General features: G+C 54.5%; 1 protein-coding gene across 9 annotated transcripts in view; it reads left to right on the top strand.

The window, feature by feature from the left end:
* SRCIN1 (SRC kinase signaling inhibitor 1) overlaps window positions 1-15,558 on the top strand; it is a 186,465-nt gene that overhangs the window by 110,056 nt on the left and 60,851 nt on the right. For 7 of the 9 annotated variants that reach the window (XM_054014405.1, XM_054014406.1, XM_054014401.1 and 4 more), the window contains one exon: window positions 12,496-12,519. The exons of 1 other annotated variant lie outside the window; for it this stretch is intronic. In XM_054014405.1, coding sequence (XP_053870380.1) covers window positions 12,496-12,519 — 24 coding nt within the window. Of the gene's footprint in view, window positions 1-327; window positions 475-12,495; window positions 12,520-15,558 lie in introns of those variants that run through there. One more of the 9 variants, XM_054014403.1, reaches the window with a different exon arrangement.

Below are 15,558 nucleotides of genomic sequence, written 5' to 3'. Positions count from 1 at the left end.
AGCGCCCCCTGCTGGGGGAGCCAGGCGCTCCCCGCCCGGCTTTGCCCCCGGGCCGCGTGGAGGGCAGGGGGCTGCGGCCGGGGCTGCCCCCGCTGGGGGGAGGGGGGCGGGGCGTGCCAGCCCTGCCCGGCTGCGGAAAGCCAGGTGGAGTCCTGGTTGCCATAGCGACCGTGCCCTTATAAGGGAAGCCGCCCGGCTCCCTCGCGCTGCAAAGGTCGGCGCGCGCGCGGGCGGTGCCGCGGATGGAGCCGGGCGCTGCGGGGCCAGCCCAGCCCGTGGACCCGGGGCCTCCCGTCACCTCTGCGCGCCTCCCCCCCCCCCCCGCCCCGTGCCCCGCCGCCGAGAGAGCCGCGGAGCCCGCGGCGGCGGCTGCTGACGATGGATTTATAGACACTGCAGATCCCATTGTGCGGAGCGGGCTGCGGGCTGGCGGGAGGCTGCTAAGGGCGCCCGGCAGCGCCTGACCCGCGCCAGGTAAGGAGACCGGCTGCCGGGTCCTGCTCTGTCCCTGCAGTGCGCACGGCTGGGGGTTCTTGGGGCTTTTTGCGCCTTCTTTGCAGAGTGGGGGGAGCAGGCAAGGAAAGGGGGGGGTTCCTCCTTCCCTCCCTCCCCTTCTTGCCCCCTTGACGCCCTTAAGATCGGTCTCCCCTGGGGGGCTACTTCCAGCGCCCCAATCTGTAACATGGGGGTCAGATCCCAGCAGGGACCGCCTGCCTCCCCCCACCGCGGGCTGCCAGGCCAAATGGCCTCCCGCACCCCTGGGGTGCTTTGAGCTCTGCAGAGGGGTCAGTGCTGGGGAGTCATTTTATTATTTTTAGCCTGTTGTTAATTAGCGCTGCAGCTCAGTGGCAGGTGATGGGCTCCCATCTTCTTCCCTGCCCCCCTCCCTTTTTAGAGCTCGAACCAGGCTTCAGGAGATTGGGGTGTCCTGAGACCCTGTGTCCAGTCCCCCACTCCACCTCCCCACTCCTGCCAGGTCTGGCTTCAGGAGCCCCCCACCTCCATTCGGTCATCTCTTCCGCCTGTCTGCCCCCCAGCTCCCTTCCGCTCTCTCCTTCTTTGGCAGTTGGGATGGCTAGAGTTTAACGGGTTCCTGGGGCGCGGGGAGGGGGGAACAAAGTTGGGGGAGGCCAGAGCAGGCAGTCACTGTCCCTCAAACTCGCCTGGCCTGTTGGCAGTTTCAGTAGGAGGCCTGCCTGCATTAGGTCCCCCACAAGGGTGCACAACCTGTGCCCACACTGAGCTCTGGATTGGCCATCGGGAGGCAGGTAGATCGAGAGCCGGGGTTCTCGTAAGATACCATCAGTTTAACGGCACCCGGGGACGCCAGCCAATCTCCTCTCTGTCCTCTCGCTCTGAATTCACTGGACTGGAAAAGCTGCCGAGTTAACAACCAACCTAAACTCCGACCCTTGTTAATGCGGGCAGCTCTGCCTGCATGAACCGGGCATGCAAAAAGCCATCTGTAGCAGTGGCATGAGACTGGCATCCATCTTGTGGCACCCTGCAAATGCAAGCCAGCAATGTCCTGGCCTGTGAGCTGTTCTGTACAATCAAGGGATATGGGGGGATGGTTGCCATCCCCTGATGATACTGTATCTCCCACCCTCGGTTCAGGCCTGATTCAGAGGGGCGGTTCGGGATCTCCGTGTGAGACCCCGGAGAAGCTGAAACTTGGCACAGTGTCTGTATTTTTGACATGAAAAGCAGAGCTGTGCTCCCTTTGCCCCCTCTCCTCCTGAAATCTGTGCTTCCCTTTATCACAAACGATCCCGATCGGGTGTACAAGTTTAGTGGCAATGGTGCCGTGCGGTAGAAGCCATCCAAAGCAAATCCCTGCTCAGTGGGACTTGCAGGAGCATAAAAGGGACAAGAATCGAGGTGTTTTATTTCCCTTCCCAGGGGCCTTCATCCTATTGCTCCTTGGAAGTGGAACAATGGGCCATCACAAACTGCTGTAGTGTGGAAGGAGTGTGTGTGGGGTCAGGAGGGCTTGTGTGCATCGAGATCCCCGGAAGTGCAATCCTATCTGGCGCTATTGATCATTCCCACTGCGTGCAATTCCAGGCTGATTAAAAAAGCCACAGCCCGGAGTTCAGATGGGAATGAGGTCAGCGGGAGTTGAGGGTCCTGTTACAGCTGGTGTCACCCCATTTCTCACTGGATTTTGTGTGTGCGGGGTAGCGGGGTGGGAGGAACGATTTTAAGTGATGTGGAAGTGGATAGTAAATGCGGTTCCATTAGTGAAACTGATCGCAGCCCAGGGGAGGGCATTACCGAGCGGGTGGGACTAATCCGCCAGGGAGACACTGAACAAATCCCCATTAGGAATGATCTCCGACTTCATTCCTGTGACAGGCAGGACATGTCTGGCGCATTCTTGGTAGCGACAGCCAGAGCCAGCCATTCGTGAGGACGGCTTTCACTTGGTGCTTTTGAAAATTTGTTAACCGATTTAACGGGAGGCTTATGTCCGCAAACCATCAGGGCTGTAAGTCTGGAGGGTGTGCATGCGTGTGTGGCACTGGTGCTCCTGCCTGAACACCTACCACACACAAGGCCATGTGTATGCACACACACACAACACACATTCTGGCTCTGTCTATGCGGAAAGTTTCCAACCCTTGCTAACACGGTGTCAGTTTCTGGGGTTACCAGCGCTAGGTATTTGCACCATTGGGAGCCCTTGATAAATGGGCTGCTGGCTGGTGCTCTGATGGCCGTTAGACCAGGGGATACAGCGTTAAAATTCCCTGCAGCAGCTGGTGACCCATCTACCGTCAGGTTCCCACAGACAGGTTCAGCTCCACCATTCACAATGCAGGAAACTCCTTTGAACAGGGCCTAGCGTAGATGGGGGCCAGTCTCTGGGAACGGTGCTAGTAACCAGCGTGTTTAAACAGGGCTGTGCCTAGGATGGTTTCTCAGATCAGTGGGGATGGTTCCTCCCCCCGCATAGGAACTGTTGTCCTAATAGCACAGTATGCGGACTCTGAAAAAGGGGGCAGGTCTCTTGCGTGGTTGGGTTATAGGCACAGTATAATCCCTGCCCTCCTTCAGGGAAACCGGCTAGTGCTAAGCAAGGGTCTTAAAACACACCTGTGGTTAGAATCATAAAGTCAGAGGTGAGAGAGACCGAACTGACCAGCCAGCCCAACTTTCCACCAATGCAAGGGAATCCCAAGTGATTTGGGCTTCTTACCCCCATTTCCCCACTCTAGTAAGTGTCCCTGTCAAAAGGCATTGGACATCATTTACCTCCAAGGGCGCTTGAGAGAAACAGGCTGAATCTCTCTCTCAAGCAAGTGGGCATCGAATCAAGGGTGGCCCTTGCCATGCGTGGGTTTGCGGGCAGGTGGGGGTGAGGCACACGAGGCGTTGCCGTCTCTTGCAAGCAACCAAGTTCTACCATATCCTTGTCAATCTCCCTTGTGTTCAACCAGCTGCATTTTGCAGTTGTCATAGCTGCGTTGCAGTTTGATCAGCCCGGCTACTTCCTGGTTTCTGCTGCCCTGCCCTACCCACTGCAGGTGGAGAGGTGGGGCTGCCGTACTCCTGCAGGATCCGATTCGCTGATCCTTGCGCAGTTTTGTCCGGGTGTGAAGTGAACGTAGAAGGCTACCCAGATTACACTGCTTCGCACTGGCATATCTGACCGCCCCCACGGCCCGCAGGGTAATGAGGACGCCTCACCTCCTCACCCATGGAACCAGACGGAACCCCTGCTCGAGGAAGTGAATCTGTTTAAAGTCATGTGCGTGGTGAGAGGGTCACATTCTTGGGTCCGGAGGGAGGGAAAATAAGCCGTGCCATGGACAATTGACCCTTGGCTTATGTGGCCTGGCCTAATGGCCCTCACCGCTTAACCTACCCCAGCGTCGGAGGAATATAGGGCTATCCCAATTGCACCAGGCGACCTGTATATCAGGGCCAATATTTGTCAATTTCCAAAGCTCCTTGCCAAAGACTCACTGGAACACTCCGACTCCGCTGCTTCCGGTGCAGCCCCTGCGTTTATCATGGTGATTATTCCTCACAAATGCGCACCAGGGAATTGCTAGAACAGGTGGACACAACCCCTGCCCCAGAGAGTTCTGCCCTACGAGTGCACCATCTGCAGCCCGTGGGTGTAGCAGATGATTGAGGTCGGGCGTCAGAGTTGGGGCAGTGCAGTCCCACGGTTATTCACCCCAGGATGTGATGTGCCCAGCTTGGCAATGCAATGGTTTGGGGGCATGTGGGGGGGGTCTGTTTTTGTAAGCAAATGCATTTGTTGACTTGCTTCATATGGGCATCGTGGTAGAAGCAGGGCTTGACTAAAGCCGGGGTAGTTGCTTGGTGCCTACAGATGGGATTTTCAGCAGCACCGATGTGTTTCAGGAGCAGGGGCGGCTCCAGGCACCAGCGCACCAAGTGCATTCCTGGGTGGCAAGCCACGGGGGGTGGCCTGCCGGTCGCCGTGAGGGCAGCAGTCAGGCTGCCTTTGGCAGCGTTCCTGCAGGAGGTCCGCTGGTCCTGCGGCTTCGGCAGCAATTTGGCAGTGGGTACGCCGAAGGCGCGGGACCGGGGGACCTCCCGCAGGCATGCCGCCGAATCCGCGTTACCAGCAGACCTCCACAGGCGCGCTGCCGAAAGCCACCTGACTGTCATGCTTGGGGTGGCAAAATACATAGAGCCGCCCCTGTTCAGGAGCCCAAGCCACATTGCGTGTCAAGGGCACCTGTGCTCCTAAATCCCTTAGGTGCTATTGGACACCTCCGGCTATAACTCTACCGGGAATTACAGCTGCCAAATGAGGAGCTGTAGGATTTATAGCGAGAGCTGGAGAGGGATGTCTAGGGTGTGGGTGGGTAGAGAATGAGACCTGTTGTTTTTTTTGTTTTGTTTTTGTTTTTTTTCCCAATAGCCCATCATGGTTTGGTTCAGTTCAGGGTCTTTCCAGTGCCCTGGCTGGAGCATAAACATTCCACTCTAAGTTGCGCATGGAGGATGCCTTTTAAACTTTTAAAAATTAGTTAATTAAAAATAGCCAACCCCAGCCAACTGACCGTGTCCCTTCTGTTCAGGGAAATGTGCCATGGTGCGTCTTGGACACACACTTTCCTGCCCTGTTTATCATTAACAGAATCATTAAAACTGCAAACTGCGGGGAGCCTGCTGTGGTCAGCCCAGTGACTCACTCAGATTTCATTTCCCTCCTGTTTTTACCCTGGGACAATTGCTAGGATTGGATTTTTTTTCTCTCTCCCTTTTCTACAAATGGTTTTAGCTGCATCCCCTGACCCCGCTCCTCTTCTCAGGAGTGTGGGTGGCTGTGGAGTGGGGGATTGAGCTCCTAGTTAGTCTGTCATTTCACGGCCTTGTGGACATGAATTTCATTGTAATTGTAATTTCTGCCTGTGTAATATTTCATACCTTCTGCAGCGCTCTGTCTGCCGTGAGCTGCCTGTTTCATCCGGTTGTAACAAGGCTGTCGTTTCCGATCCTCTCTGACCATTATCTGCCTTTGATGCTTTTGAAGAGCCAGAGATGTTAATTTTACCTTTCCTCTCCCTCCTGGCCTCCTCCCCTCTGCAAAATCTGTCATCCTAGCCAGCTGCTGTGCAAACAGCAGCGCTGGGCGGGGGTTGGGGCGTTCATAGAGTTCTGTCCAGTGCTATTGCATTCCCCAGCCAGCGTTACTGAGTCATGGCTTTGGTGGAGCTGTGCAGAGGGAGCTCTTCTACCCGGAGTTGGCTGCTTTCCTGGACTAGGACAATAGGCGCCTTTGTTGACCTTTTTGCCCTGATGCTCTTTCTGAAGATTCTCCCCCTCGTGTTAGTTAAGAGCAGAGCTCAGTTAAATAAATACCTGCCATAGGGACACCGGGCCAGTGCCTCAGAAAAGCGACAGAAAACTGATCCGATGGCAGAATGCACCAGGCAAAAAACTAGCGTGTGCTGTTGGACGAGGTGCGTGAGGTGATCTCGTTTATCGGCCCAACTTCTGTGGCTGAGATCCAAGCTTACGCAGAGCTCTTCTTCGGGGCGGGGAGAGGTCCTCCCAGCCGGGCAGCAAAACGCAAGGGGGAACAGGGTATTTAGCTCAAGCGGTTAGTTCATATTCTAAGGGACCATCCAAGGTAACAGCTCTGCCGTCCTAGGACAAAAAGGGGGTTTAGTGGGTTACAGATGGTTGTAATAAGCCATAAATCCGGTGTCTCTGTTCAGTCCCTGATTTTTGGTGTCTAGTAGAGTAATGAATTTAAGCTCCCTGGCTCGTCCTTTGAACATGTGGTATGGCTCTCCTTCGGGTGTGAGGACTGAGAGCTCAGACATGGCGGGATCGCTTTGGGGAAAGCATTTGCCCCAGGAGACAGGGTGTTTTTGTCTCTGATCATCCTGCCGTGTGAACCGTAGCACCAGGTGCCCTAGAAATGCCTAGGGAGACCGACAGAGCCCTCTGAAATGAATACATTTAAATAGCGACCGTCTATTCAGTCCACTTGGCCTTAGTGAAAGGAACCAGACTGACAAGCCTGGAGGTTTCTATTTCTCCCCAGGCTAGGTGCAGCCTGGGCCCCTCCCGACCACTCCATCGACCTGCTCAGGTCCTGACCTGGAGGGCTGAGCTCAGTTTCCAAGCCCCGTCCTGCTGCCAACCAAGAGACCAGTTGTGCAGGGTCGCTGGAGTGAGACCCGACAAGCTCATTTCACGCAGGACACCAGTTGGCAAGGACTCTTGGCTGCATTTGAACCAATGACTTAGAGTCCAAAGGCCCTTGTTGAACAGATTTTGACCCTCCCTTTGGCCAGGGTTCCTTTCTTTCCTGCCATCCTTTCATTCTCTTTCCTTTTAGTTCCCCCTCCCCCTTCTTATTTTTTATTTTTGTCCCGATACACACTCCTTCTTTTCCCATCCAGCCTTCCTCTGTTGTCTCCAAGGTATTCCGGGGTCCGCTCATCCCAACCAGTGCTCTCAGATTTCCGGGGCTCTGCTCCCTCGCTGCCAAGGTAAACTCGCCCTCCAGGAATGAAGCGCTTACCTAGAACTCGGAAAGAGAGAGAGCTGGCCAAGATCCCAAAGTGCTCGGCTGCAGAAGCGACTGGGCTGGGAGGAGGGGGTGACAAGACATTGAGGCTGTATTGGCACGGATACTCCGTCACGTTAACTAGATCAGATTCTTTCTGAAGTGTTCTCGATTCAGGCTCGCTCTCCTGCGTTTGGGATGCTGACCTGACCGCTGCTGGTTTAATGTGGAGTGACTGTGTATGGCGGGGAGGGGATTTATGGAGCCCGCATGCGATAAGCTTGTCCACTCTTGCTAAAACAATAAATAAAATATAAACCCAGGCCCGGCGGGGAGATAGGATCAGTAATATCAGGGGCTGAGGAAAATTACAGAGGTTCGTCCACTGCAAAATAACGAGGCTGGAGAAGAAAAGCCATTGTATCAGTGCTTCACCCATCCTCTCTCCTGCCAACCTGACCCTTCCAGACAGGGTCACGGCCGGCTCTCCCGGAACCTGAACGTGCCAGCCAACTCGGGATCAGCCCCTTAACCTCCCACCCAATTACTGAGCCCAGCATGGGCGGTGGGTGAACCCCCATTTGGGGAGGCCAGCCTCCGGCCCTGCCCTCTGCCAGAGCCCCGAGTCAGTTTCCCTTCCCCCCATCTCCCGTGGCTGAAAGAGTCCCCGCTGCCTTCAGGGGAGGGGGTGCCTCGGGATGGAGCATGGGCGGGGCCACAGCCTGGGTTAGGGGAGGCTTAGCCTCCCCTGGTCTACGACACCCGCCGCCCATGGAGCACAGAGGCATTTCATTACCCAGCGTCGCGGTCTCCTCCCTGAAAGCAGGCTAATGGCAGGGAGGTGCAGTGGAGAGGGCACAAGACTGGGGCTTAGGAAACCTTGGTTCTTCACACTTGACTCACTGTGTGACCGTAGGCAAGTCACTGCCCCTTTCCATGCCTCAGTTTCCCCATCGGTAAAACCCAGGCTAGCTAGTGGTCCCAATCTCCCACTGCAATGAGTTTTGACATGTGTGGATGAAAAGCGCTTGGTATTATTATCTCCAAAATTTTAGGGGCTTTTACTGATGGTCAGCTCTGGGGTGACAAAGTGGGAGGCAGAGGCCACCACCTCTTACTTATGCCTCTAGAGGTTCTGATACACTGACCATGGCTGGGAGATCCCAGTGACACCGTGTTGTAGAGACCCACTGTAACCGATCAAAACAGGGGTGGGAATGGGAGGTGGGGGGCGTGTGGTCCCTTGGTGATGTTAGCTGACCATCCAGGGCTGGGCAGAATGGAATTCTATTCCCACCTCCTCTTCTGACTGGCAAGGGCTGTTCTCCCTCCGCACCCACCTGGCTGGGGCTAATGGTGATTCCAGCCTGTGGCTTCAAAACTGAGCTGAATGAAGCAACCAGTTGAGGGACCAACCAAACCACTTGCTAAATGGACTTGGGTCTTGCAATGAAGGTCAAGCCAGATCATGCTCTTGTCCATTGGAGGTTAGTTTCAGGTGATTTAGAGACGCTTGCTTTAAGGGAGGACTCTGGGGCATGTTTCACTCTGTAAGGCAGATACCGCAGTATCCGGCATCAGGGGATTCAGCTCGGGGCTGCCGAGGGTGTCCAAGCACGTCCTAAAAATTGCTTCCGAGTGCGGCCCAATTTGAAACGTGTTTAAAATTCTTGAATGGCACGTTGATCCCCACCTATGATCAGGTACCTGCTACCGTCCTGAGCCGCCTATACGGAGGCGACACACTCTTAAATTTGCACTGGTGTCAGAGCATTGATGTAACTGTGCAGATGTGGGATAACTACCCCCGGTGCACAAGCCCAGGAAAGATAGATACAGGCACAAGTGTGTTCCAGGATAAGTCACTCTGGTGCAAGCCCCATATTACCCTGGTGCGTCACATCTGCACTGGGGGTTTATACTGCCCTGCAGAGAACCCCAAGACAGACAGGGCTGTACACTGTGCAATCAGACAGCCACGCCCTGCCTTTCTAGTTCTCTCCCCTCTCCGGGCATGCCCAACAAAGAAGTTTGTGTTCATTAGTAGGTTTGGAGGATAAAAAAACATTTTGTAAGTTTCAGGCTCCTGGTGTTTTGGAAAAGCGTCACAGGGTGGTTCCTGCTGCTGGCGGTGATCGAATAGTGCCTGGTAATCAGGACTCCTGGGTTCTACTTCTGGTTCTCCCTCTGAGTCAGAGTGCGACTTTGAAAAAGACCTCTGTGACTCAGGTCTTAACTGCATGAGAAAGCTGCACCCATCTAACTTAAATCTGATTTAGTTTGACCAATGCAAAGCCTTATTTAGGTTAAGACTGGCTTGTGTCAGTAAGGCGCTGACTGAAGCTACGATGGTACAAGCGACTCTTAAAGCTGAAATAAGTCTGTGCGGGGTTTTCAGTCAATCTGACTAAACTGATTTACAAAGACCCCTTTAGTTCAGCTGTTGCTAATTTGTGTGTAGGCCAAGCCTCAGTTTCTACATCAGTAAAATGGGGACAATACACCTGCTACCTAACCTCCCCAGGCTCTCTGTTTGCAGAAGGCTTTGAGACCCTTGGATAAACACTCTCGATGTAGGCACAAAGTGTTCTACTTTCTCTAGATCCCTAGATCCTGCTGGTGGGAGGGTTTACTCCGCTGTCAACATTTCCAGGACTTAAGGGCCAGTGGAATATCAGCAAGGGCCCCCCCTTTTAGAAGGGGAAGCATCTTACCTCTTAGGGTACCTCTACACTGCAGTAAAAGTCCTGCAGCATGGCCGTGGCTGGCCCAGTCCAACGGACTCTGGCTCTGCGGGGCTCTTGCTAAAAAGTCCGGTGTAGACGTTCAGGCTTGGGCTGGCGCCCAGAGAGGGAAACAGTCAGTTGATCCAGGCTCCGAGAGTCGGTGCTGCCGGATTTTTATTGCAGGGTAGACGTACCCTTAGCTGCACCAGCATAGACGTGTAGAAATGAGGGGCTGGAAGGGACCTGGCGAAGCCTTCAAGCCCTCTGGAAAGCATGGGGTTGATGGACAGCCTGGGAGAAGAGAGTGGGGAGAGGTGGGGGGAAAAGGGAAGAGCAGGACCATTTGCCAGCTGGTCTGCCCTCCCCACTGGAGCTCCTGTGTCAATGGGGTGAATGCCATGAGGCCCTTGGGTCAAAATCCTGGAGTCTTCCCCTCCTACAGGGCGATTTCCATAGATTGTCCCTGTAAAGAGAGAGCCACCTCCCTCCCACACAGGCTGGGTGGCTTTTCCAGGCTCCAGGAATGCAGAAACTCCTTTGTTGTGCAGGGGGTTTGTTTGCCTGGAGTTAGCGCGGAGGCAGTCCTGGATCAACTTATATGGCCCCAGTCTGGGCTGTATTGACACTTATGGCGCTGGCCGGTTACCGTCCCTAGACACAGCCTGGGGGTTGCAGGAAGCCTTTTTTGATGCTTCTGTCAAGCGTCTCCACTCTCCCTCCGCGGAGGGGTGTGTGTGAGCAGGGTTCTAATGATGTTCTCGATTTGTATTTTCAGTTACCGGGTTTTGTTAGTTTCCCACTGGACTCCTGTTGTCCTCTAGGAGCAAATGGGCCTCAGATTCCCCCTGCACAGGCCATGCCAAATCTGAGTACCTCATTGAGCCGCAGGCTGGGCGAGCGAGTGAGCCCCAGGGCTGCTTGTGTCCCAGTGGGCTGCCACCCCTTTGCTCACCCCCCTCCCGGGGTTAGCTCCAACCATGCGTGCGTTCGAGCCGATCATCTCCTCTGCTTCCTGAGAGCAAAGTCACGCTATTGGCATCCTGCGGGGCCTTTTTTCGTGACCGTATCTCTGCTAGCAACGGCCTTGGGGGCAGAGGGACAGTCCCTTCCTGGCCCTTAATCTCCTTGGTTAAAGATCAGGAACCAGGTTCCCCTTGGGCACCGGGCGCTGCAGCTGGAAAGCATGCCCTTGGCTTGTGGTACATGGGGCTGGCATGCTGGGGCCTGCCAGGGAATCCTTAACTCGACCCCGTCCTGCTTCCGCTGCCAGGCTGCACGGACAGCAGGGGACGAGCCTTTGTCCTCCTGCTTTGCTCCGGACTGGGCCCACGTGATGAAGGCAGCCTTGGCCAATCCCTAACGCAGAGCCGGGGGGCCTTGGGTACTCTCCCTCGCCCCTCTCCACTGCCCTTTCTCATGCTAGCTCAGTGGGCACTGAGTGCATGTATGTATGTATTTTTAAAGGGTAAGGGATCCTCTGTGGGGACAAATCTGGGCTAACCAATAAGGGCATTCGAGGGAGGTTTAAAACCATCTACTCTCCCCTCCTTAGTCACCAGCTGACCTCCTATAAGTAAGGCCCCACTTCATGCACAATATTGTGGTTCCCGCAATATTTGGCTTCCACCGCAGTTTTGCTTTTAAACTCGCTTATTTTGCACAGTCCACAGTTTTGCACACGTTTTGCGTATGCAATTGGTACTGCACTAACACGCAGTGCCTGTAAAAGGTAAATGGCTAAAATGACCCGACTCGATTTCTACAGCAGTTGAGTTAAGACTTTTCGTCTTCTGAATTTTGTATTGTACCAGTCACTTTTTTAACAACTGTAATATAGTTGCAGCAAAATGTCTGGTTATCAAAAAAAATTTGCCGGCATAACAATACTTGTGTGTTTATATCCTTCCAGCAAATGTTTCTTAAATGAATAAGTCTTCTCTGACTTACCGCTATGAATAACGGTCCATTATTACTTTTCCATGATTTTCCACGTCTTGTCCTCAACTCAGCTGCAAGTATTTGAAGATCACCTGCAATTCAACTAGGGCCTTACCTACAAGGACACGTCTACACTGGTGCTGGAAATTCTCTCTCCAGTTCCGGTGTAGACATAACCCTAAGGGAAGGATCCCGTGGCCTCTGGTTTGCTTGGCTATCCAGGAACTTGTGTGCTATAACTGAGGGTCGCCAAAGCATGTCGACTAGATGCCGGCGATGCTCTTAGCCTTGCAAACGCTCTAAAGGAGAGCCAGCTACTTCTGCTCTGGTCCCTGCCCTCAGGATCAGCCCTGCAGGGGTTGCTGGGCACAGAAGGATGCATGGGGACTGGAGGGAATCCCTTTAAAAGAAAATTTCCCTGGAGAGACCCACCTAGCAGGGAAGCCGGCCAAGGAGGACCGCGCCAGTAGCCTTTAGAAATATCTGGCATGAACTTTGTGGGTCATGCTACTATCCAGGCCTGGCATCACAATGCCCCCTCCATTCTTCCGTTTGACTCCTAACCTGCATCGAACCCTCGTGTGTGTTTGTCCCCTCTTGCCTGGCTGCATGTTCCCCTGGTCCCCCCAACTCCCGTGCCCCCACCCACCCAGAGGCAATAGCAGCATGACGCTAAACACAATACGAGGGAGGGGACTTTAAACAGAAACTAAACCAAGCTTCATCTCCCAGTTTAAAGTCAACTGTTCTCCAAGCAGCATCTTAATGGTATTTTTTTTTGTTTTGTTTTGTGTTTTTTTTGTTTTGTTTTTGTTTTGTTAGCAACCCAACTACTGGAGCTTTAAGGTCAGTATTTCTGAATTTATTTTTTTCCCACGCTTCTGTTTAAAGTGCATGCGCTTTTTCACCCTTTCTCCATCTCTGTGTGCGCAAGGGGGGGTTGGGAGTCAGGGATCTCTCATCAGGGTTGCAGCGTTCAGCTAGTTCTGGGGTGTGATTCAGGAGCGGTTGACGCTCATGAGAAGGACACAGCTGCTATTGCCCGGTTCTGCAGGATGGGCTCTCGTGTGTCTGAGTCACCTTCGGCTCTCCATTACACCCCCTTAAATCCACAGTCAAAGCACTGCAATCAGTGTCTGCTCTGGGCTTACACCCGGGTAGCAGAGGGCAGAATCCTGGCTCCTTGGCTCTGGGAAAAGAGCAGTGAATGGAAACAGAGGTTCAGGCCATTCCAGGAATCCAGTTCAAATTCTTCACCCAGGTGCTAGGTCAAGGTCCTAGATGGGCAGAGGATAATTTTGATCCTCAGCCTGTTCCTAGTCAATCCACAGACTGGAGGATTCCTAATACAATCCCTCCCTCCCCGATCGGCTTGTCACCATTTTCACCACTCCCCACCACCACGTGCAGCCTGCTGAGCGGCGATTTGCACTCGGCTTGCACGATTCCGTCGCACCGATCGGCTTCACTTTTTGCTGCTTGTGCACAAGCATCTTGTGTTTGGGGTTCCAGTGGGGTGGGGGAAGGGAGACCTTTTTAAATCCCCTCTCTCACCGCCAAATGATTTGTGTGTGGTTGAGGGCGGGGGGGGGGGGGGGGGGCTCAAACCCATATCTGAGCCTGGGTTTACGGTGCAGTATGGACATACCTTGAATGAGCTGTTGAAGGGCCCTAACCTCTGGCAGGGTTGAACCCATGTTATGCAACTAGCACCTGGTTTGTAACAGACTTGGAAAGAGAATCCTAAAAGCAGCCCGGAAGTACATTCAAGTTCGCAGCCAGTAAAACAGTCTCTTTGGAGCGTCTGCTGCACTGTGGTGCCAGGGGGGCGTTGTGTGATGCACAGTGTGAAGTGTCTGGTTGTGAGCTGCCACACCAGGGCATAGGCAAGGCTGCTCTGGCTGCTGGGAAGCCGGCAATCCAGGTTAGGGTTTAGGATCTCGTCGGGTGGGTGTCAAAGCCCCTGATGTGACCAGTTCTAGGCGCTGTGGGATGGTGAATGGAGCATATTGGACCAAACCAGGCTAGGATCATGCATCCTGCGGTGCCCTGTCCCTGATACTTCAGAGGAAGGCAATAATAATAATAATAATAATGTACCTGAGCAGGTGGGTGGTGCGGCATATGGGAGGGGAGAGACTAATTCCTTCCTGGCCCTTCCAGCAGCCCAACCAATACCCTGAAGCATGAGATTTGAGTCCCCTTAGCGGAGATAACTAGGAACGTTGAGAGGCAACTTGGCCTAGTGGTTGAAGCAAGGCTCTGGGCATCAACTAGCTTGCTTGGGTGTGGCTTGTGTCATGGCTCCATGCCTCCGTTTCCACCTCGGTAAAGCAGGGAGAACCCCCACCTCTCTTCTGCATGGTGCTTTGCGCTCCCCAGCTGGGGCTGTCTACGTAAAGCTGCCCGTGGTGCTGTGTGAACGCTTGGTCTGGTGGTGGTTAGATCCTGAGCTGACTAGACTATTATCTGCTCCCTCCTTGCGTCTCCCCATCTCTGGCCACGTAATGTTCACATCCCTTATCCCGTGCTTGGCTCTGCAGAGCTCTCGGAAACCTCCCCTCACAGTGATTCATACAGTGACTTCTAAGGGAGCCGCAGGGGAGCCGCGCTGTCTGACTCCCCCTTCGGCTGTCCTCATGGGCACTGCCTCGCCAGAGCTCCGGGGAAGAGAAGGGGCTCGGTGTCGGTGTATTGCCCAGAGCTGGGCACCAGTGCAGGGGACGTACCGCCAGTGTGACTGAGCGAGGCTAGGGATGGGCAGTGCTGTCGCTCTGGGTCTTGGCCTGAGGCCGATCAGGCTTTTCTCCCTCTCTTGAAATCGCTGCTCCCCCACATCCCAGGGGTCTTACGGGCTGGTGCCGAACAGGGGGGCAGGTGGAACATGAGCGGCAGCCGGGACGTGATGTGGGGTGGAAACTCTTCAAGGTCATTCAGACCCTTCTTCCCAATGGAGCTCGGAAAACCATGGACTTGCCCTAGTGGGCACCGGTGCCGCAGCCCTCTCTGTAAACCTCCCAGGCAAGGAAACGGATGACGCCGACGTTAAGGGCGCAACAGGAAGCCTGAGGAACAGGCAGCGACAGAAGATCCCACCTCTCATAGACCAGCTCTGCCTCCAGGCTTCACCCACAGCTTCTGGGTCTCCAACCAGCCTGGAGTTCCAGCTCTCGGCTGGTCACTCTAGGCCAGTTTGGTTAAGGCCGTTTAGAGCAGAAGGGACTATTTCCAGGTCGGGAATGTTGTTTGCTCAAATCACGGAGCAATAGAAATGGGGCTATTCCCCTCTGAGGAGTGACTCCTGATTCTTACCCTCCGCAGGAGAGGAAGGGGCAGGTTGCTGCTCGGGCACTGGACTGGGAGTTCTGAGATCTGGGTCCGGTTCCAGACTCAGCAGATGGCGTAGGGTGAGTCACTCCAGCTCCCTGTGTCTGCTTCCTCATCTGTAAAATGAGGCTAATGATACATGCTCTGCGGCAGGGGGTTAACTCATGATGGTCTGTAAAGGACTCTGGCATCCTTGGACCCAGGGCAAAGTCTTTATTTATTGTACTGCTCTGGGCATGGTCACCCCCTAAACCGCAAACCCGGCATCCCAACAAGCCCCTCCTGGCAGGGCCGAGGACCCCGGCTTTCCCACTCCTCCCTGGCAGCGCCAAGGCCAGCCTTCGTCCCGTTGTTGTGCAGTGCAAAGTTGGTCCATTTCACAGAATCTTTCCTCCCACCACCTTGCCCGATGAACTGTGTTGGCTGAGCGAAGCCGCGGCAGCCTGCCAAGGTCAGCGGCGTTGCCGGGAGGTCTCGGTGCACCCTCTCGGCACCCGTGTGGCTTGGTCTGGCAGGGGCTGTGCAGTGGGAGGTGCCTTTTTCTGGAGGACACAGCCT

The sequence above is a fragment of the Malaclemys terrapin genome, chromosome 25 (genome assembly GCF_027887155.1).
Source record: "Malaclemys terrapin pileata isolate rMalTer1 chromosome 25, rMalTer1.hap1, whole genome shotgun sequence".
NCBI classification, from domain to species: Eukaryota; Metazoa; Chordata; order Testudines; family Emydidae; genus Malaclemys; species Malaclemys terrapin.
This window is presented reverse-complemented; position numbering and strand designations above follow the sequence as displayed.